General features: G+C 39.3%; 1 protein-coding gene across 1 annotated transcript in view; it reads right to left on the bottom strand.

Moving 5' to 3' along the window:
- Positions 1–22,564, bottom strand: part of NDUFS4 (NADH:ubiquinone oxidoreductase subunit S4) — a 60,202-nt gene extending 37,638 nt beyond the window's left edge. The window contains exon 1 of the mRNA XM_073343923.2: positions 22,393–22,564. Coding sequence (XP_073200024.1) covers positions 22,393–22,478 — 86 coding nt within the window. The 5' untranslated portion in view covers positions 22,479–22,564. The remainder of the gene's footprint in view (positions 1–22,392) is intronic.
- Between the last annotated feature and the right edge of the window lie 453 nt (positions 22,565–23,017).

Genomic DNA, 23,017 nt, shown 5'->3' with positions numbered 1-23,017 from the left:
CAGAGTATGTATTAAGTGATTTTATTAAATACAAAAAGTAGGATTTAAGTGCTTCCAAGTAGTAACAGACAGAACAAAGTGAATTACCAAGCAAAATAAATAAAACATGCAAGTCTAAGTCTAGTACAGTAATAAAACTGAATACAGATAAAATCTCTCCCTTAGAGATGTTTCAGTAAGTTTCTTTCACAGACTAGACACCTTCCTAGTCTGGGCACAATCCTTTCCCCGGTACAGCTCTTGTTCCAGCTCAAGTGGGAGCTAGGGGATGCCTCATGATGGCTCCTCTTTAGTCTGTTCCACCCACTTATATATCCTTTGTCCCTCTGGGCTCCCACCCCTCCTTCTCAATGAAAAAGACCAGGTTAAAGATGGATTCCAGTTCAGGTGACATGATCACATGTCCTGTGAGATCCCAAGCCTCCATTCCTCCCAGCCTGACACAGGAAGGCCTGCCTGCAAACAGAGCCATCCACAGTCAATTGTCCTGGTTGATGGGAGCCATCAAGATTCCAAACCACCATTAATGGCCCACACTTTGCATAACTACAATAGGCCCTCAGAGTTATATTTCATATTTCTAGTTTCAGATACAAAAGTGATACTTATACAAATAGGATGACCACACTCAGTAGATTAAGATTTGTAACGATACCTTACAAGAGACCTTTTGCATGAAGCATATTACATTATATTCACGCTCATCAGCATACTTTCATAAAATCATATAGAGTGCAACGTCATAATCACTGCAACATAAAATATTTACACAAAATAAACAGACTGATAATTGGTCCAGTAAATTAGTTTTCAAATATGGAAATATAATATTAAATCAAATATTAAAAATGTTACAGGAGACAGCTGGAAAGATACCCCAAAATTGCAATAGTTCAGGGTACTCAAACCTTATTCATAAAGGTGAACTGGACAGCCACATGATTTATCTCCCAGACTTCCTTCACATTTGCAATCATGTACCTATTTGCTTATGTAAAAAAATTAGAATCTCCCCCCCCTTAATTGCAATTTAGCAGCTGGAAATAGGAAGCAGCCAGCACCATGTGACCTGCCATTCTCCATGGAATACTTGTGATCTGTAGACCACAGCCGCTTTGGAATCTTTGCTATAGACCACTTGCATTATCTTTTATTTCCAGTTTGTAAAAACAGATTAAAGAGCCTTCTAAACTTAATTGATAGAAGTGACAACGTAACCATCTTTCTGACATAACCCTGCTGCTAACTCTAGTGGTTTAACTCTTCCAGAAGATCTAAGAATTCTTTCAAGAACTTCTGTTTTCACTTCAAATTATGTCAAAAGGGTAGGTATCCTACACAAGCACTGTACAGATTCTTGGCAACATAGCATAAGGAGATCAATTTTAAACAAAAGTTTTAAGAAGCCAGAGGTCTGCAAGCAATAATATGCCTGCCCTTTAATGCACAAATAGGTAGGCATCTACTATTTACATATTCAAGCATTGTAACTATGTTCTCAAATGTACATGGATAAAGGGGCTAAAGTCACTGCTCACTGACACTTCGGTGCAAAATGTCCAGTTCTTAGTACTGCAGATCTGTCCCATACTAGATAGTTTCTCAAATATATGGTGTCTATTACCGCCTGGCAATGTAGCTGCTTTTAACATCCCAGATGAAGACCAACTAAAGTGACACTAATCAAAACTTCAATCTTTAGAGGTTGTCAAAACTTTGTTTTTCCAAAGGACAAAAGCAAAGGATCAACTAATCAGGCACATTTCTTATTGCAAAGAGGGTCTATTCCCTTTTGCAACTGGTCCATGTACAATTTGGCTTAGCAAAGTCATAGATGGTGTACTGCAATAATTTCTATTAATTCACACATTCTAGTTCCTTAATTTGACATTTTCTGGGATCTGTGACAGAGTCCCTCCTGATCTTCTACTAGGACTGCTGTGAGGGGGATCCAAGCCTATGTGCTCTGAATCCTCTGGGATGTGTTAAGCTTCTGGAGCCCCAACAAAGCCCAGCCACTGCCCCATGTTAAGATCCCTAGGCATATTCTCAGGGCACAGACTTCTGACACTCCCTCTGAGTGCTGGGACCTGCAATCTAGTTGCCTAGCCCCTCTGGGTGCAGCTCTGAACCTTCAAACTTCCAAGTACTTAAATACATCTCTCTCCTAAACTCCACCTCAAAAGGTGTGAAACTTTTGGTTTGTAGTTTAATTCTCTCAAGAGAATGCAGTAGTTTGTGAAATATATACACAAACACTTTGTAATGTCTAACAGCTTTATGCTGTTTTATACTTATGTAAAGCACAGGACAGTACGGATCATAGAAAACAACAAATGCTAAACACATGTGGCTGCCTCAGTTTCCTCATCACTCCAGGGCATTCTTTGTGCTCGAGGTCCAGGCCCTTGGATTGTCCAGTCAGAGGACATCTGGGCTCAGGAAAGCAGTCAGGCCCCCTGTACCTTGATATTTCTACATGCAGGGGCCATGTACATGCCCACCTGGACTGTACAATTGACTCTGAGAAGATTAGCTTCTGCCCTTTTAAAGCCTTCAGCTCCATGTCAGGGGACACTCTGGCCATCGCCCCAATATCAGCATGAACCCCTGTCAGATGACTGCTGCTGATGTGACTCCCCCTGGTTAAATCAGGTCTTCTGGGAAGGAACCAGTCTTGTTCAAAGTGAATAGATTTCCAGTGACTAGGTAATTCCACCAGCCTTTGTAATGCTCAACCTACCATGGAGGCAAACAAACCATGGAGATAGCAAAAGGCTGCATATTCAAATGAAGTTTGCAGCCTGACAGACACACAGTGTACATAATCTAACACGGAACACATCAGTTGTACAGATATAGCCCCAATTCATCACAGACATAACAAGTAGTAATGTGATTTTTTTCACCACCACTGTGATGTGAGAATCACTGTTATGTCAACCAGCAACCAAGTGGAAAGATACTGAATCACTCAAACATTAACAAGTTAGACACTTAACTACAGAAATATTGTTTGACATGCATAATAAGATCCACTGCCTATATTATGAGCCCTCAGCTAGGATCAAGCTATTTAAGTCCTTGCTTGTTCCGATTTGCTTCAATTTACCTTAACTCCTAGTTAGCTTTTCATATTGAAAAGTGTGCAGTCCTTAAATCCTGTTGAATGTCTTTTTTGTATTAAATTTTAAAGGCTGATTCTGATTGTAATATGTAGTTTATTTAAAATTTAAATTTTACATAATTTTTTGAAAGTGTCTTATCACATGATAGAGGTTCAGCTTCTCCATCTCACCTGTGCAGGAAGTGAGGGTGCCCATTAGGGAGTCATTTGAAATTCCCTAATCCTGACTAAGCAGTAGCTCTAATTTATAGCATTGGTGTAAGGTCCCACAGAAACCTTATACCTGTGGAAGATGAGGTACAGCAGCGCTCCCCATTCCCAACATGACCACTTTCCCTCTTTACATCAGGGAAGCAGGAGCCTGCTCTGTTGATACCATCGTATCTGAGAGTTCTGCTGTAAAGGAGAGGAGTACTTGAAGGTGCCACAAGTACTCCTTTTCTTTTTGCGGATACAGACTAACACGGCTGCTACTCTGAAACCTGCTATAAAGGAGAACTTTCTACTGACCGTTCCTCGCTAGTTTAAATCCACTTTGTGCCATTCAAGCTCAAAAAGTGCCAAGTGGACTTACCAGACCTGAACTTCAGCTCAGACTTGTTAAATATGGAAAAATGTTAAATTTTATAAAATTTTAGCTAAATTTTGCATGAAAATTAAGTAAGGCATTTGGCCTAAACACTAGTCTTGAAAATTTGTTATTTTTATTCAGATTTTAAGATTTGACTGACTGATTTTTAGGTGAAACTAAGAAGACGACATATTAATCAATGCATAGTAACAACTCCATTTTTTTTTTTTGCATTTAAATACACAACCAAAAAAATTAAAAAAAAAAAAAACATTTGGGAAGACTGATACAGACACTGAAGTAATAGAGACTTATCTAAAAAAATAAGGAAAATGTAAAGAAGTCACGTTTAGAAGAGGTCAAATTACTGTGCTTGCCTGGCTGGTACACAGAATGACCAGATGCAGAGTATTCATACTCCTCTGGTCTAATCAATAAGATAAGACTGAACTCACTGTAAAAAAAATAGCTACTTAATCACTATGTGGGAAACATCTTCTAGCACTGCCTTTTGGTCAACGGTTGGAGGCATGTTGAAGAAAATATGATGTTTTGAAAAGGGAAAATTGGGTCATAATAGGAAGACAGAGGAAAGCCAGAAATCAAACCCCATATCTCATTCATCATATAATAATAGGGCTTTGAAGGCACTCATGAAAAAACATGTACAGTATTCTGATCAAACGTAAAGGAAGTTTTAAGAAGGCCAATCCTGAACAACAGTAGTTACTAGAACAAATGCAATTCAAAACAGAACCCTGGAATACGCAGAACAGAAACTTACTTTTGGGAACCCAACAGTTTTTTTGCACAGAAAGGGACAAAGCAGAAATAATCTAAGAAAAAGTCAGACCAAGGATGTGAATGTGAAACAAAGTTATACATTAAACCAATGTAACTTGCTAAGCAGTATTTATTGTACACGAGCTCAAAGGCTCCAGGATGGTGCATTTTATATTCTAAAAGCTAGAAATATATTATGATTAAGAAGTAGATTCAAAACAAACTAGGGCATATTTTCATGTAGGATACAGATATCATAATAAAAATAGTTTATGGATCTAAAAACTCTCTCTCTATATATATACACATATGTGTATCTGTTTAAAAAACAGCTTATGTGAAGTCTGTGTATTACAATTTTGTGGCACATAGTGCATGAATAACTTAGTTTTGGAGGAGAAGCAAGTCCCCCATTTAAAAGTAGCTACATTCTTAGAAAATGCTGGCACATCATAATTTCTCCTGTCTTCAAAATGATATTAAATGATAAACACAGAAAACTGAGTTTCTGATAGGTGAAAGGAAAACTGTTCTAGTCTAATCTAAACTACAGAAATTGTTACTTTAAAATGGAAAAAAAAATTCAAACTGTGAAAATGAAAACTTTAAAAAGTGTTGCAGGTATAAGCGGTTATGATGAAGAGTTGATGTATAATGTAAATATATATCTCAATTTACATGTGTTAACTGAATTTGCTTTTCTGCTAGAGAAGACTGCATTTTAGGTATACAGGTGTTGCTCATCTGGAGCGTGCCTAAAAAAATACAAAAAAAAAAATTAACATTGTTTGACCTTTGGCTGCTAACTACCAAGTATCATATATCAAAGCCAACTAGTATAGAAGATCACCTGTCTTTGGAAATTGAACTCATGACCTTGTAAGTACTAAATACTTGATTAAAAAGGAAATAAGCACTTTTGTCAGAGTGGCTCAGCACACTAAGAATGAAGCAATCTAAGACCAACTTTAAATTACTATAGTAGCTGTCAGAGAACATGTGATGTAAAAAGGACAAGATTGTGGATATTAATTTCTTTAGCAATAGGGTCATTTATAAGATGTTCCACTCATGTCAAGTGACTGAATTGTTTTTACTATTGCAATCTGCTGTAGTACAACTTCTGATCAGCAATTTGGTGTGTAACTGCGGAAGGCCATTATGCACTACTCCCTAAACCAGAAGACACACATCTGGAAATTAACCTTTGACCATAATCCTGAGTTGGCAGATTCTCAATGCAACAGTGGAAATTTGGATGTTAGAGGGGAAACAATCCTAACATTTACTAGTATTTAATTAATTTGGCCTATGCAGCATCTTCTTAACTATTGACTGTTTTGGGGATTATCTATTTTTGGAAAGGGTCAAGAGAAATGGGGAGAAGGCTGAAAGTGGAGGGGATTTCAATTAAAAACACAGGTGATCTAATTTTGCTATGTCTGTTTTCTGAATGTCAAACTTCTCCCCTCACACACATACATACATTCAGGTCACATCAATAGTAACTGTAAATAAAAACTGTGCTCAGTGCTCTCTTTATAGTAAAAAGAACAGAAGTCCCAGGGTTTAATGCCAACACCGCAAGGAATGAAAGAAACTCAAGTTCCATAACTAGAGCCCTACAACTCTGTGGATATCTGCTTTATATCCTCACCCACAAATATCCACAGACCACTTTTCAGATTGCAGATTGGGTGTGGATGGCAGATTGGATGCAGATATACATTTTGTATCCACACAGGGCTCTATCCATAGCCCACCTCTGTGGTAGGGAAGTCTGTGCTCTTTTTCTGGTATAAAATGTATCCTGAACTGTGTAAAATTAAACAAAAAACAATGCAAAAAAACACTAGAAACTTTACATAAATTTTAGGCTATACTACATTACTGCATGTCTAGCCTTTCCTCTTGATGTTGCCTCCCTTTTTATTTCATTGAGCATTTATATTAACATGCACTGTATTGATAGGTCTGGATATAACCCAAAATAGTGAGGGCCACAAAACCTGGCTTGTAAATTTGTGCATCTTATTCTTGCCTTCCAATCCCCAGAATATTCCCACTTAAGAACCATACATCCAACTGTGGGGGAAATAATCTTTTAAAATATTATTGAGAAACTTCTTGGTTTCACATTTTCAGTCCGCAAGTGAAGCCAAGTTATCTGTTTGGCTAGCAAGCCACAATTGCAAGGATAGCTATGACACACACACAAGCTATTTCACACAACCAATGCGGTTCAATTTGAAATACTTCATAATATCAGTGAAAGGAAGAAATGCATTCTGGAAGTAGCAACTAAATGAAACTCACTATTTCACAGACTTGTCTGCAGTCAAGAGTTCACTCTAGTCATGACAGTGGAATTACCAAAATAATGGACTCCCTTGAAATCCTGCCCTGTTTCATTCTTCCTGCTTTTCTCCCCCAACCTTTGGTTTCCTTCCTGATCTATAGCTTTTGTCCTCAACTCCACTTCCATCTTATTCTCTGTCACTGTTCCACCATAATGATCCACCTTGCTGCTTACTCATCACACTTGCTTTTAAGCCTTATTATGCATCTGTGGATTTGTTTCCAGCTCTAATATGTTAAACTGCTGCTGACCTGCATTTTACAGTACCGAGTGTGGAACAACCATCATGACACTTTAATATGCTTCATTTATTGTTGCATCCAAACATACACAAGGGTGCAATCCCACATCCAGGAATCAACATTAACTGAACATCCAATAAAAGTCATGTTGTGTTCGAAATATCATTAGAATCCTTAAAACAGAATTTGGCCAGACTACAGTAGTCAACAGTTCCAGGTGGACTTCTGGTGGAACATTAGCGTGTGCAGCATATTTGCTTTTGATCTTTAACCTCATTACACTGTATCGATAAGATTTAAAACCTGCCATTAGAGACAACACAGAATATAAAAAGTATTACTTTTGTTTTGTTTTGTTTTTTACGAAGAGTCTAATCACAATGCTCTTTTGTTGTGGGCAATATTGTGAAATAATTAACTTCTATCATGCACATTTGCCTTTGGCTTGAAACAAATAACCAATTACAATGCAAGTTACCTCCTGCTAGGGTCTCCAATTATAGTTTTACAGAGTGTTACATCAAATATCTAGATACATCAAACTTTCTAGGACACATTTGAAAATAATAATTATGTAAAACTAATTTAGAAGGCAAGCCTGATATATATCGGAGAACATTATATCATGTAAATATCTACTCTCTTGGGACACTAATACTTTAGACAGATGAGGGATACATTATTGTATGTTATTAGCACATAAGGTGATTTTACCGTAGTTTATTTTGAGATAAATTAAACTGTATTTTTCCTCCAGCTTTTTCCTCTCCAGACTTCATGTTTCTATTTACAGCTAATTTCTTATTTGCTTTTCTGCTTAATCTAGAGTACTGTGAAAGACATTTTCAAAAACCCCAAATAAATAGTTTGCTTATCTTCTATATTTTCTTATGGTCCCCTGTTCTCTTAGTTACTGTATTATTCCCTTCCTCCACCCCATTTGATTTTTCTTTATATTTTCTTTCTCCTTGTTGTAGTCTCTCTCTATGCTCTTGGCTTTTGAGCAGCTATTAGCTCCTTAAAGGACTACCTGCTAATGCTGACTAGTTTCCAAAGTGGAATAATCCCCTAAGGCAAAACTAGTGCTCAGGATGCAAAGCTTACTCTTACTATAAATTCCAGTTCAAAACACAGGGAACAATATTGAGAGTATAACCTGTGGCTTCTTATTTTCAACACCATCACCATCTACATTCAGACAAAATATTACTATTGTGAAACTGCACTTCAAACAATTTACAGAGAGCATATAAAGATTCCTTGAATGCATCACAGAAGTGTCAGACTAGTGTAGGAAAAAGCTCTACATTATTGTTTTAAAAAAAGATTACAAAAACAATTAAATCACTCATTTTTCTTAGCATTAGGCCTTCAAATATTTAAAAAGAATGCCTTATTTTATTACTATAATCATGTACAGCCTCTCAATTAGGTTGTTTTAATATCTCCCAAAGAGCTTCTGTGCATGAAGTATCAAAGATTAAAAGACTACTTAAATGTCAATTAAAACCTAATATTTATTTACATTCTGTTATGTACATTAATACAAATTTTATCATTAGCATTTTGTGGGAGGCTTTTTACTTTGTTAGACTGATATTAAGATGGCAACTGGGAAAGGTATACAGATATTAAGGAGCACAAACTTTATGAAAGATGTGCCTTCAAATATTTGTTTAAAAGTAAACTCTAAATTTAGAGTCCATTTTTTAAAATAGTGAATTAAAGTTCAGTATGAAAATAAACTTCTATATTACTAGTCCAGTCTTATAAACAGCTGCAAGAAATGTTTGCCCACACAAATTCTGTGGCTGCCTACAGTCTGTCTAGCACAGTCAAAAGTTAATTTACTTTCTCTACATCAGTCGCAGGTCAAGGGAAGATTCAGGCAGCAATAAATTACAGCAGCTGGAGGTGGCTTGTTAACAAAATGGTATATAAATATACCATACTGGCCAGCAAGGAACAATGTCACCTTGAAATACATAATAGATAAATTTACACATATTTTTAGTTTAAAAAGAGACCTCTCAGGTCCCCAAGTACATCTGATGTAAACTTTAGTTCTAATATTAAAATTTGAATATACATTAAGAAGGTGAAATTCATTTTTGACCTTGTCTCCTGCTAGATTGATCAAAGGACCTATTTTATTTAGTTACAGAAGACTATATATGACACTTCTGAGCAATCTCAAGATACACATTTGTAAAGAAGTTAGACTTAAGTTCTTAGAAGAAGACAATGAACCTCATTATAGAAACAAAACATTTAGCAACGTGACAGTGCCTTGCTTTTACTTAACTGAACTAAAACTTTAAAAAAATTGAAATTCCTCACATTTTTGTCTCAGGATGAAAGTAAAGTAAATTCAGAAAATTGTTAAAGAAAATGTTTAAATCATCACAGGACTCAACCAAATCTATTAAGACTGCTAGATAAAATAGTGCAGAGAGTAAAGGCATCGCACAGACTTCACTCAGTCTATTTATACTAAGAGTAGGTTTAAGCTTCCCTATAAAAGTATGTAAAGCTTCTCAGGATTACAGTAAACATGGTTTTTCATTCCCACAACCCAGTCAATAACAGGAAAGTTAACAGTACGTGCAAAAGGTGATTTTCCCCCCCCTACTGCCACTGTTCCAGGAATAGTGGCCCCATGTTAAAAACTGGAGTCTAAATGAAAACTGTTCATTTTTTAGTTTCTAAAGAACCAGTAGTGCACAAAAAAACATCGTCAGGAAACTAAATATAAAAAATAAGCGAAACAGACATGAACAGGATTAAGTCTTCCCTTCATCCACATACATAAATAGCATAAGCAAGAAAGAACCCATTTCTTTAATATTTCCACAAATTTATGCTATGTAAAACACTGTTTTGAAGCTTACTTAAATAAATGGGAAAATTTAAAAGTTTAGAACATTGGAGTAGTACCATACTAAATGCCTTATCTGTAGTACAAATTATGTATACAGTGGCAACACAATAGCTGTTTTCAAATAACTTAGGACACAGCCAAGAATTTAAATTTTGAACACTTTAACCCACCCTTGTCCTACTCCCATATCTACTTAACATATTTAGGTGACAGTTATGAGAGAATACATAGGTATTAACACAATCACAGTTATCACGTCGGTTTGCTTTTATTTCCAATAAAAATAAAAATTGTAGATACTCATCCATAGCCTATTCTGTCTTATGCTGTGAGGAGCCATAAAAAGCATCCTACAGAGGTAGCAAGCACTGTTTCGTTTCTCAAATGTTTTACATTTAATTATCCAGAATTTCCATTAGTTCATAAAATTAAAAAATTCTGATGCTAACTACACTTGCAAAATGATTGCTTTGGAGGCAACAGCTCCTACCAGTCACTGAAGCCAAGCACCACCCAAAAAGTTGGCTTTTCTGATTACATAGTGAGGTAAATATTGTCTGGAGTTGAAATTGACAGTGGAAAACTGTGACTCCACAGTTGACCGAGTTATAATGCCCAAAGCCACAGAAGACATCTATTGAAGGTAATTTTTGTAACCCAAAAGGCAATATTTTTCCCACTATCAACTAAAAACTTGGTGTCCTCTCCTCTACAAGGATAGTTAGGGAGACAAAAAGGTGCAACTAGATGTAATGGAAAGGAGTTAAGAACAGGACATTTAGCCAGAAAACAGTGAGATCTCCTTCTGGTCAGATTTATCAGTCTATGAAACAGTTCCTCCAAAAAAGTGATAGAAGCCCCAATACAAGAGTCATTTAAGATTTAGTATACAAAGAGCACTAGAAAATAGACTGTTTGGAAAAATTTCTACTACCAAGAAAGTAAAATAGATGACATAAAAGGTGTTCTACCATCACCACTAACTTCTATCATCAGGGCCCTGCATACGCTGGGATTCCACTTCCCCTGAAAGTCTTTGGAATTTTGCCAAATGGCAGCAGAATTCTAAGTTTTGGCAGCTGAATTTATGATTTTACTGAAGATATAAGCTCAACATGTTGTTCCCCCTATTCCCTGGGTCAGAACATGGCTACAGCTTCTTCTTTCCATGTAGCTTTTACCACAAGGGGGAATTAATTACATAAGTAGAGCATTCTCACATTCTTGCTGCCCAAAAGCAGGACAATAGCTCTTCTGGCTCATCAGGATCAAATGTGTGCCATGGGAGAGAACATGGAAGTTGCGGGGCCAAGCCAATGGGCTGAAAGTCTCTGTCAGAGTTCTGTCTCATACAGGATGCAAACATGCACAGCTGGATAAAGCAATCTGGAGTCCTGAGAACACCAGTACATGGGGGCCTTGCATGGCTCCCCCCTGCACCAGAGCCTCACCCACCCTCCATCTGAGGTGGCAAGAGCCCCCCATCTCTCTTACAGAGGCTGTAGTATGCTTCTCATCCAGGCTCCAGCACTTCAGTTTTAATCCAGTCACTGACTTGTGCGGCATTGTGTATCTTTATTTTCTCAACTGCAAAGGAAGATAGCTACTTGACCTTCAGAAGAGAGTTGAGGATTAAAAGTTTATGTAATGTTATGAAAATATAAAGTGTTTATTATTCCTCTCAGACAATGCCAAACGGAAAGAATGTCAGTCACAGACACCCCTACAGACACACATAACTACTGCAGATATACCCATAATGTAAACCAAATCTGAGTTAAAGGGGGGTTGGGGGTGCATTACTAACTTTATCTGGTTTCAGAGTAACAGCCGTGTTCGTCTGCATTCGCAAAAAGAAAAGGAGTACTTGTGGCACCTTAGAGACTAACCAATTTATTTGAGCATGAGCTTTCGTGAGCTACAGCTCACTTCATCGGTGAAGTGAGCTGTAGCTCACGAAAGCTCATGCTCAAATAAATTGGTTAGTCTCTAAGGTGCCACAAGTACTCCTTTTCTTTTTAACTTTATCTGCTGTTCCTGCTATGTTCTCTGACAAAAGAACAATTTAAAAAGAATTTCTCCTGAAGAACAGCATTCTAACAATCTTATTTAAATAAAAATAAAAGCTTGGATGTGTCTTTTGCATTATTGACACAGCAGATATTTCCAAAGCCTATGTTTACATTTGCATTAAAAAAGGCTTCCCAATGCTCACTCTAAATCTAATGGCACTTCTTCTCTAACATGTTGTACCTGAAACAGGTTAGCGATTGTCATACACTAATATTAGATGCAGATGTGTAATTCCTGCAACATGCTAGTCATTCCCAATTTGAAAAATCTCAGCAATGGTAAATGACCAAATACCCCTTTCCAATATTCTTCCACCTATTAGTTAAGAGAAAAAAAATTGTTGTAAAAACCAAGATAGTTGTATCTAATATTAAATGAATTCAAGAACCTGTGGCTATCTCCTCAAAGTCCCAATTATGGAGAAATTTAAATAATCCATCAATAACCAGATATCAAGAGGACACGAGTAATGAATATGATCATCTGCCAACTATCAGAGAATGACATGTCAATTGATTGCTTATTACTAGTTATTTGTATTCTGGTACAGGTCTCCACTACGCACTAGGCACTGTATAAACACTATTCTCTCTGTGCGTAAACTATCAATGACTCCGTTCCCCAAGATCTACTTTACAACCACAATATCAAACATCCAACTGCAAGATGTGCACAGGCATATCTCAGCCACAGTTAGCCTACCTAGGGCTTAGTTCTGGGTGTGCTGAGGTAACTCCATTAGGGAGAAAGCAAACAAACATTTTTCTTGCTGTGATGTGTTATTTTTATATATAAAAATAAAAATCCATATTTTAAAAGAGAAATTGGAATAAAAATTTGTCCTACCCTATGATTTATGATTTCTGTTACCTTTTGAGTGAGTATTACCTTCCAGAGTCAAAATATTGTTACAAATCCACTATGTCACAGTTAAGAAAAAACGATGTCACTACTTCTAGAACTTCAGTACTTAGTGATTTGTTTGACATTGTAGTCATTCCAGATAACTGGAGAAGCACAAATTAACTAACACTATTTTAAGAGGTGTGCCAACATGACAGGTAATACTGGAGTACAAACAAGAAAGCAACCAAAACAAAGCTTCATTAAACACAAGAGTGAAAAAAAAAATCTGTTTTCCAAATGAAAAAATAATATTTGGCACAGAAGTTTTTATATCTGAAAGGAAGCATGTCTTAACAGAATTGAGAGCACAGAATTCTGAGCTAGGCAACGTGAGTTATTTTGCTACTGACTCACTCTGTGACCTTGGCCAAATCAATTAACAAGTCTGGTCAAAATTTTCATACTTGGGCACCTAAACCCACACAAATTACTGCAACTCTGACATTATCAAAAAGACTGACAAAGGAAGTGCTGTAGTCATCATTAACAGATTGGAATATGAAAGAGAGGCTGCTAGGCAACTCCCTGACACCACATTCTACAGGCCATTACCCTCTGATTCCACTGAGGGGTACCAAAAGAAACGGCACCATCTGCTCAAGAAACTCCCTGAAGAAGCACAGGAACAAATCTACACAGACACACCCCTAGAGCCCTGACAAAGGGTATTCTATCTGCTGCCCAAGATCCATAAACCTGGGAATCGTGGACGCCCCATCATCTCAGGCATTGGCACCCTGACAGCAGGATTGTCTGGCTATGTGGACTCTCTTCTCAGGCCCTACACTTCCAGCACTCCGAGCTATCTTCGAGACACCACTAACTTCCTGAGGAAACTACAATCCATCGGTGATCTTCCAGAAAACACCATCCTAGCCACTATGGATGTAGAAGCCCTCTACACCAACATTCCACACAAAGGTGTACTACAAGCTGTCAGGAACAGTATTGCTGATAATGTCATGGCAGACCTGGTGACTCAGCTTTGTGACTTTGTCCTCACCCACAACTATTTCAGATTTGGGGACGATTTATACCTTCAAGTCAGCGGCACTGCTATGGGTACCCGCATGGCCCCACAGTATGCCAACATTCTAATGGCCGACTTAGAACAACGCTTCCTCAGCTCTCGTCCCCTAATGCCCCTACTCTACTTGCGCTACATTGATGACATCTTCATCATCTGCACCCATGAGAAGGAGGCCCTTGAGGAATTCCACCAGGATTTCAACAATTTCCACCCCACAATCAACCTCGGCCTGGACCAGTCCACACAAGAGATCCACTTCCTAGACACTACAGTGCAACTAAGTGATGGTCACATAAACACCACCCTATACTGGAAACCTACTGACCGCTATACTTACCTACATGGCTCCAGCTTTCATCCAGACCATACCACACGATCCATTGTCTATAGCCAAGCCCTAAGATACAACCACACTTGCTCCAATCCCTCAGACAGAGACAAACACCTACAGGATCTCTATCAAGTGTTCTTACAACTACAATACCCACCTGGTGAAGTGAAGAAACAGGTTGACAGAGCCAAAAGGGCACCCAGAAGTCACCTACTACAGGACAGGCTCAACAAAGAACAGAACAGACCACCACTAGCCATCATCTACAGCCCTCAACTAAAACCTCTCCAATGCATCACCAAGGATCTACAACCTATCCTGAAGGAGGATCCATCACTCTCACAGACCATGGGAGACAGGCCAGTCCTCGCTTACAGACAGCCCCCCAACCTGAAGCAAATACTCAGCAGCAACTACACACCACACAACAAAAAGACTAACCCAGGAACCAAACCCTGCAACAAACCCCATTGCCAACTCTGTCTGCATATCTATTCAAGGGACACCATCACAGGACATAGCCACATCAGCCATACACACCATCAGGGGTTCGTTCACCTGCACATCTATCAATGTGATATACGTCATCATGTGCCAGCAATGCCCCTCTCCCATGTATGTTGGCCAAACTGGACAGTTTCTACGCAAAAGAATAAATGGACACAAATCAGACATCAGGAATCATAATATTCAAAAACCAGTAGGAGAGCACTTCAATCTCCCTGGACACTCAATAATAGACTTAAAAGTGGCCATTCTTCAACAAAAAAAAACTTCAAAAACAGACTTCAATGAGAAACTGCAGAACTGGAAATAATTTGCAAACTTGACACCATCAATTAGGCCTGAATAAAGACTGGGAGTGACTGGGTCACTACAAAAAGTAATTTTCCATCTGTTGATACTCACACCTTCTTGTTAACTGTTGGGAATGGGCCATATCCACCCTGATTGAATTGGCTCGTTAGCACTGACCCAACACTTGGTAAGGCAGGAATAAATGTCCATAGCCTCTGTTTGCCAGAAGCTGGGAATGAGTGACAGGGGATGGATCACTTGATGATTGCCTGTTCTGTTCATTCTCTCTGGGGCACCTGACAAGAGCCACTGTTGGAAGACAGGATACTGGGCTAGATGGACCTTTGGTCTGACCCAGTAGGGCCGTTCTTATGTTCTTAAGGCAACTCCCATCTTTTCAGCAAATGCTGTATATTTATACCTGCCTACTGTATTTTTCCACTCCATGCATCTGATGAAGTGGGTTTTAGCCCACGAAAGCTGATGCCCAAATAAATTTGTTAGTTTCTAAGATGCCACAAGGACTCTGTTGTTTTCACCAGTTCCAACGGTTAGTTTTTATGTATACATACAGCCACATAAAATATATTCAAACAAGCACTAGTAATGAGCAGATAAGCAGATTTTTAAATCTGTCAGTCCAGTTTGCTCAAAAATCCTAGGCATAAGAACTGTTCTAGCCTAGAAAATAACTAGAAACGCATATTGCTAATTAGTCTGATTTTGGAAACCACATCTCTGGAAGTGTTTGTACATCGGAGGGTTATGTAAATGGATTCTTTCTTCAACTTCTAAACTGGATAAACTAAGAAGTGAGACAGACTAGATGCAGAGAGAAAAGAATGGGGAGAGAGAGAGAAAAATGGGGTGGGAGAGTTAAGCCTGCTCATATTCTGGTATACCACCAGATAATTTTCACAGTTCTATGGTCTACCAAGCTCCAGATCTCTGAAGCTCATTCAACGCAATCCACTTTATTCACTCAGTGTTCCATTAAACTAACAAACAAAAACAATGAAATTATCTGATAAGTATGTTTATGGAAACAAATTTAAGGGATTACCTTACCTTTTATATTCATTACCATGCTCTCCCTGTACAATTGGCAAAGGAGCAAGATAGGAAATGAACAGATCTGTTGGGCTTCTTTTCTCTGTCATTCTTCTATGTTCTCAAGACTGGTTTCTAATTATTGTGAACATATATCTACATAGCTACAATACATACAAACTCAAGAACAAGATTCAACTACTACTCTGGTTTTCCTATTTTGCTTGGACACAAAGCGTGCATTTAATGACAGGTTTGGAGAATTTCTGCCACACCACCTCCATAAATACATCTCTGTTTTCACATACTGATAGTCGAGTAAGTACTTATGATGTACTACTCCAATACTAGCAATCATATTCATAACATCCTTACAACAAAATTATGCCTGGCAGGTAATACATCATTCAAGAAAGATCATCTATCCACCACAGCACACTGTAGCTGTCAGAAATTAAAGAAAAATGTTAAAGGACAATCTGACATTGTAGGATGCATGTTACTAGATGTTGAACATGAAATCGATTACTTCTGACATGGAAGGCAACAGTTTTCCACTCTGACCTGAAATACATCATGAAAAAAGAGAGAGTGTGTTTATTTTAGAAACAGAAATGTGGATTGCACTTGCATTACTAGTTAGAGTACTAACCTTCAAAACATTGATCTAAGCAATTCTAATGTAGTCACTCCTATGTCCTCTGTGTCAGCATATTAGCTCAAGTCATCTGCTGCTTGCCTGTTTGGCTCACCACTAACCAAAAAATGCCATGAGTGCCCACTGACTCAGGAATTTAGCATCCATGCACTGGCATTTCCTGCCTACACAAGTCAGAAATATTGCTCTCATTCAATTCTTTTAAGCAAAAAGCAAATACTTGTCATCCCTCCTCCACCTTGTGCTTTCAATTATTAGGTCAACATAGTTGAGAAGTTCAAATATGGCACATGTTTTGCAAAGTACTTAACTGCCTTGGCATGGTAAACCACTTCAACTGGAGTCATAATATAAGTAACAATCAAGGTCATCTGGAGAATCCAGAGGAGAACTTCTCATCAAATTACTGGAAAATGACCCCAAGAATAATTTTCGAACTCAGACGACACCCACATTGTCCTGCTCAAAAACTGAGAGAAACAGCAGAAACTTCATGTACACAAGACTGTAAGATTCGTTTAGGCCACTGCAAATGAGCCTGATGTTTGAAGGTACTCACTCTAATTCTAGACAGCTTCAATTCAAACTATCAGAGAAATTCTCTTTATATAATCTAGGCACATCAGTTGCTTTTGTACTGCATCAAGCCTCTATCAGTATGGATCAAATCTTATTTTGAACTTGGATAAGAGAACGCATCGTGCTGCTACAAGACCATCAAGCCAATCATTCAAATACCCTCATAACTTAAAATTCTAGCATCTTATTCAGGGACCTCTTGACAAGAACACTACCCTTTAGTGAAATGGCAGTGGCCCTAATAAGGCCTGGAACACTTTTTAAACCAAGGACAATGACATACCCATATTCTTACCAAAAGTGCTATGACACTTCAGAATCCATGCAGAGCAGATAAGATCTCAGTTTAAATTCTCATCCAAAAGAGATCCCCACACAATAAACTGCAAGGTATACCATTTTTCTGCCAGTGAAAGATGAAGGGTGATATCAACCTTGCTAGGAACTGAATCCAAGGTTCCAGAGTCCACCTAAGTGTGTCCCTTATAGAGGAACCAGCATCATGGTATCTGAATGCTCTACCAACTAATTATTCCAGAATAGGATATTAAGCTATCCTATTTAACATTTCTTATAGCAAACACTTTCTCTAAGACTTGGCCAACTCTGAATGGTAGAGTTAAATTGAGGACCCAAAATATAGCGGGCAAGTCAATTGTTACCACATGACCTTATGACAACATCTACTACCTTTAAAAAAAAAAAGTAAGTGTTCCTTTAAGGCTCCTTTAAGTTTATGGTGACAAAATTAAATTGGCTGCTCTTATATAAGTAAAAGCCACTAGAAAAGCAGGAGAATGCCACATTGCACTAACATCAGATAAGAATTCATAATCTAAAAGGTACAAATTATATATATATATATATATATATATATATATATATAAATAAAGAAGAGAACCAAGGCAACAGGCAGCCCGAGGGGAATATGTCTAGGACTCATGAAAAGAAACAAGTACTGTACTGGCCAATCCCATATGCAGGACAAAACTTCTCATTTACTTTAGTGAAAAGGTCTAGTTAAATGATCAGGATTTAAGAGAACTCTTGCCACCCTCCAGTTCTGAAGATTTTGGCAAATCCTGCTACATTATTCCTATATCTAATTAAATAGACAAAAGTTACATCCAGCGACAAGGCAGAAAACGCCTTCTGTAAATATCACGTGAAGTCTGAAATTCCTATCATCTCTTCGGAGAGAGGAAGCAAAACCAAAGCATTTCAACTAGAATAAAAAAAAATTAGAAAAAATGTAGTTTAAATGTAGTCTCTGTAGATTTTTTTTCCAAGTCCTCAAAAAATTTCATTTTATGACAATTTCAATACAAGACACCAAAAAAGATGAAGGTCTATGCAAATCATTATTATCTTGTTAAAAGCAGCAAAGTTTAACAGTTGAGATATAACACCTTAAAATCAAGCGCATTATGAAGGTGTACTGACACTTCATCGTAACTCAGTATCTTTCTGGCACATTGTCTTCTTCAGGTGGGGTGTGTGTCAAAATCCTGAAAGTTGCTGTATGTGGGCACATGGATGCACCCATGCAGAGCTCATTGCAGGACTAGAATGCACCTGCTGTTAAATTCCTACAGCTGAGATATTTTTGATTCAACTGTTTGGGTGGCATTTGACCACAATGCTAAAATATTTCAATTAAGAAATGCTATTTTTAGGAGGTTCCACCACTACACCCACACATACACTTATGTAAAAAAGGATTACGGGGTAAAACAGCAGAATAAAATTTTCACAACTACCACCACTTAAGTGTAAGTTCTTCCAACTATGGCTGGATTTAGGGGCAGGCAACCGCCTGGGGTGCCAGGCTTGGGGGATGCCAATTCAGGGTCCTATTTTTGTTGTTAGCAACAAAAGGGAAAATAGAATGTTTCAAGTAAAATGTTTCAGGTATTCCGTATGTAGATTCATTTTCATTAACCTCCTAGAATGTTCTGGACCTTTGCAGAATCTTGTGGAACCTTCCAGAGTTTCTGAGAACTACATTTTCCTCAAACTTCCAAGAATGTTATCAGCCATCCCCTTGTGGGTATATGAGGGGTGGGGCATTGCCAGTCAGTCTTCAATGACAGGGATAAATTATGCATCAAAGTCGTGAAATGGGCTACAAAATAAAATATAAGGTATTCAAAAGTTTAACAAATGGGCGGGGGACGCTGAAGACACTCCTCGCCTGGGGTGTCATTTGGTCAAGGGCAGGCCCTGCATCCAGCATCACTTTTCTGGGCTCCTGAGGAATCTTTACGTAATTTGCTCCAATAAGCTTGTCACATGCATTCCACTTTCCTCTTACTCTACTTAACTGCCACTTGATTTAACAAGATAAAATAAACTTCAGAGTTTTTTAAAAACTCAGGACAGAAAATAGTCACAACTTGATAGCTCTGAAGCTGCATGCTCTAATGTCAATTTATTTGTGAAGAATTATGGGGGTCCTGAATCTTCTGGGACTCTGATACCCTGTGTTCTGCTGGGTCTAAATATATATAAAAAACATGAATGCTGTTTCAGGCTGAACTCAGAATTTCCTTGATTGTGGGTGTTTAAACTCAACCTTAAAATCATTCAGAATCAAGCCTTGATCCTCCAATTCATTGTACACCGGTGAGTCAACTGCTGTGCTCATGCAGAGCCCCAGAAAGTTAATGGGGCTCTGTGTGCACTTAGCAACCCATGGTCATGCAATGAACTGTGTACCATAAAGTATTGCAAACCCTGAGCTCCTCACAGAATAAAGGTTCTATTTTCCATTTTTACTTATATGACTCCCCCCACCATTACCACAGTAACTGAGTGCATCACGTCTGCAAAACAACCCTGTGAGGTAGGGAAGTACTACACCTCAACCCCGATATAATGCTGTCCTTGGGAGCCAAAAAATCTTATATCGAACTAGCTGATGATCCACGGAGCGTGCAGCCGTGCCCCCCAGAGCGCCCCCCTTTACCGCGTTATATCCAGATCCGTGTTATATTGTGTTGCATTATATTGGGGTAGAGGTGTATTTTGAAGATAGGAGACTGAAGAGACCAAGTGACTTGCCAAAGGTCACATACAGGAAGTTAAAGGCAGAGAAGAGAATTGAACTTAGCCAGTGCACTATCCACCATCTTTCTTCTTCTTAAGTATAAACAAAGGTCATTTTGCATAGTTAAATAAAAACCTCAAGCATTTAGTATTAAACAAAAGGCTTTTTCAGTGCTATCTTTATTTTAGAATCTCTTGCTACACGTTATTTTAACTGATGTTTGACCTTTGTGCATGGGAATTAATAAAGTCAAGTTCATATTAACAGATTCTAAAGCAGGGGGTTGGACTAGATGACCTCCTGAGGTCCCTTCCAACCCTGATATTCTAGGATTCTAAAGAATTTCACAACAGATACAGGAATCATTTTACACAGTGTTGAATTGCTGTCACCTCAAGGAGGAGGACACCAAGTAAAAGGACAACCAGAGTACCAAAACAACAGAGGGAGAAAGAGAGACGGTTAATATGACCAAGTACACTCATCCAAAAAAGACCATTGGTCCTTGATGTTCCACAGAGGCTCTTTTTGTTTTTGAGATACCTCTGGAGAGAAACCTCCCTTGCAGTGAGCCGCATGGAACTCATTTTCTCCACTGAGGAAGGAGAAAGGGCACCAAGATAAGAAACTTTGGTCTGACGGTGTTTATACATCTCAAGCCTGATGTTTAGATCAGTGGTTCTCAACCTTTACAGGCTACTATGCCTTGTTCAGGAGTCTGACTTGTCTCCCATAGCCCAAGTTTTACCTCACTTAAACTACTTCCTTACAAAATCAGACATAAAAATACAAAAGTGTCACAGCACACTATAACTGAAAAATTGATTACTTTCTCATTTTCCCCCATATAATTATAAAATAGATTGACTGGAATATAAATACTGTATTTACATTTCAGTGTGATACTTCAGCCTGTTTTTCACTTGTGAGCCTTGTCTGAAGCCCAAATCCCACCACCCGGGGGCTGAAACATGTAACTTATCTTCCTGTAGCCCTGTGGCATGGGGTCCTGAGCAACTGTTCTGCTTGTAGCTCCCAGGTTAAGAAACACTGATCTAGATGAGTTGAGTACCCCCTGGGAGACCTCTGCATACCCCCAGGAATACACGTACCACCCTTGTTGGGAACTACTGGTTTAGATCACCAAGCCTAAGGCCTCTGGCTTAATAAACAATAACACAGAAGTCTTACAAAGCTTTCAGCCTTCAAGACATTTTGCAACCATTAACTAATCAACAACTTGTTGAGGGGGCCAGAGGAAGGGCCCAGGTGAACAGCCACTATATTTGATGTTCTCTGTGTATATAAATCTCCCCACTGTATTTTCCACTGAATGCATCCGATGAAGTGAGCTGTAGCTCACAAAAGCTTATGCTCAAATAAATTGGTTAGTCTCTACGGTGCCACAAGTCCTCCTTTTCTTTTTGCGGATACAGACTAACACGGCTGCTCCTCTGAAACCTATATTTGATCTGCAACACCAGAAGGGTGACGATAAAGCAAAAGCACTGCAGGAGGGCAGAGGGATCATACCAGGGGGGCAGAATAAGGACCACCACCACTTTCTGTCTCCCTCACACCTCGGCAAGAGGCCATCGCCCTCAGAAACTGGGCACCTTGGGCCTGTATTTCAGCAGCGCTGGGGGCCAGGCCCCTGGTAAGCCCGGGCTGCGGCGACACAAGCCCCTGCAGGGGCCCGGGGAGGGAGGAATGGGAAAGGCCCCGAGAACCCCTCCCCAGTACAGGGGCTGCGAGCGCCGGTTACACGAACCCCCAAGGGGGTGCTCGCTCTCTCCGGCGGGGAGGGAGGTGGGGACGGAGCAAGCACCCGTTATCCCCCGAAAACAGCCGCCCCGTTGCCCACCCCGCTGACACCAATGGGCCGCAGGGCCCGCGGCCGAAGCCAGTCATACCCCGCCCTCCGGGCCGGGAGGGGTGTCCGGGGCCCCCATTACCTGGCCGCAGGCAGGCAGGCAGCGAGCGCTCCTCTCCCCCTCACAAGCTGCCTCCGAGCCGCTGACATTGACAACGCCGCCGCCATGATAGCAGTGCCGGAACCCCTGCGAAACGGCGGCCTCCTAGGGTCAAAACTCCTCCGCCCAGAGAGGAAACGCGAAGGCGCCAATCATCAGCTACCTTCCGGCAAGCGCGGGACGTGGGGAGGGGGAATGGCAAAGGCAAAGGCAAAGAGGGTGGGGAGGGATACCAGGCAGGGAGCTACCTGGAATGGATCCTTCCGATTTTTTACATCCAAGCCCCTAAATTGTAAAATACAGACGTCCAGGGATTCTTGGTGTATCAAAAAATCCCAGACCCTGACATAGTGTAGTGCAAATGCATTACAAATTGTTGCAAATTGGCACCTAGGAATTTTTGGGCCTATTCCTCTCCTAATTAAATGTCATAAACAGAGAACAAAAGAATGCTTGTCTTATACAAACAATTCAGACCCTGATGCATCTGGAAGCAACTTCATGACAAATATTCCGATTTAGTGCCTGGATCCTGCTAGCTCAAGCTAAGTTTTGGCTACAAACTCCAGTTTTACCATGTAAACCAAGGGTGGCCAACCTGTGGCTC

This window comes from Lepidochelys kempii, chromosome 5 (genome assembly GCF_965140285.1).
Source record: "Lepidochelys kempii isolate rLepKem1 chromosome 5, rLepKem1.hap1, whole genome shotgun sequence".
Classification (NCBI taxonomy): domain Eukaryota; kingdom Metazoa; phylum Chordata; order Testudines; family Cheloniidae; genus Lepidochelys; species Lepidochelys kempii.
This window is presented reverse-complemented; position numbering and strand designations above follow the sequence as displayed.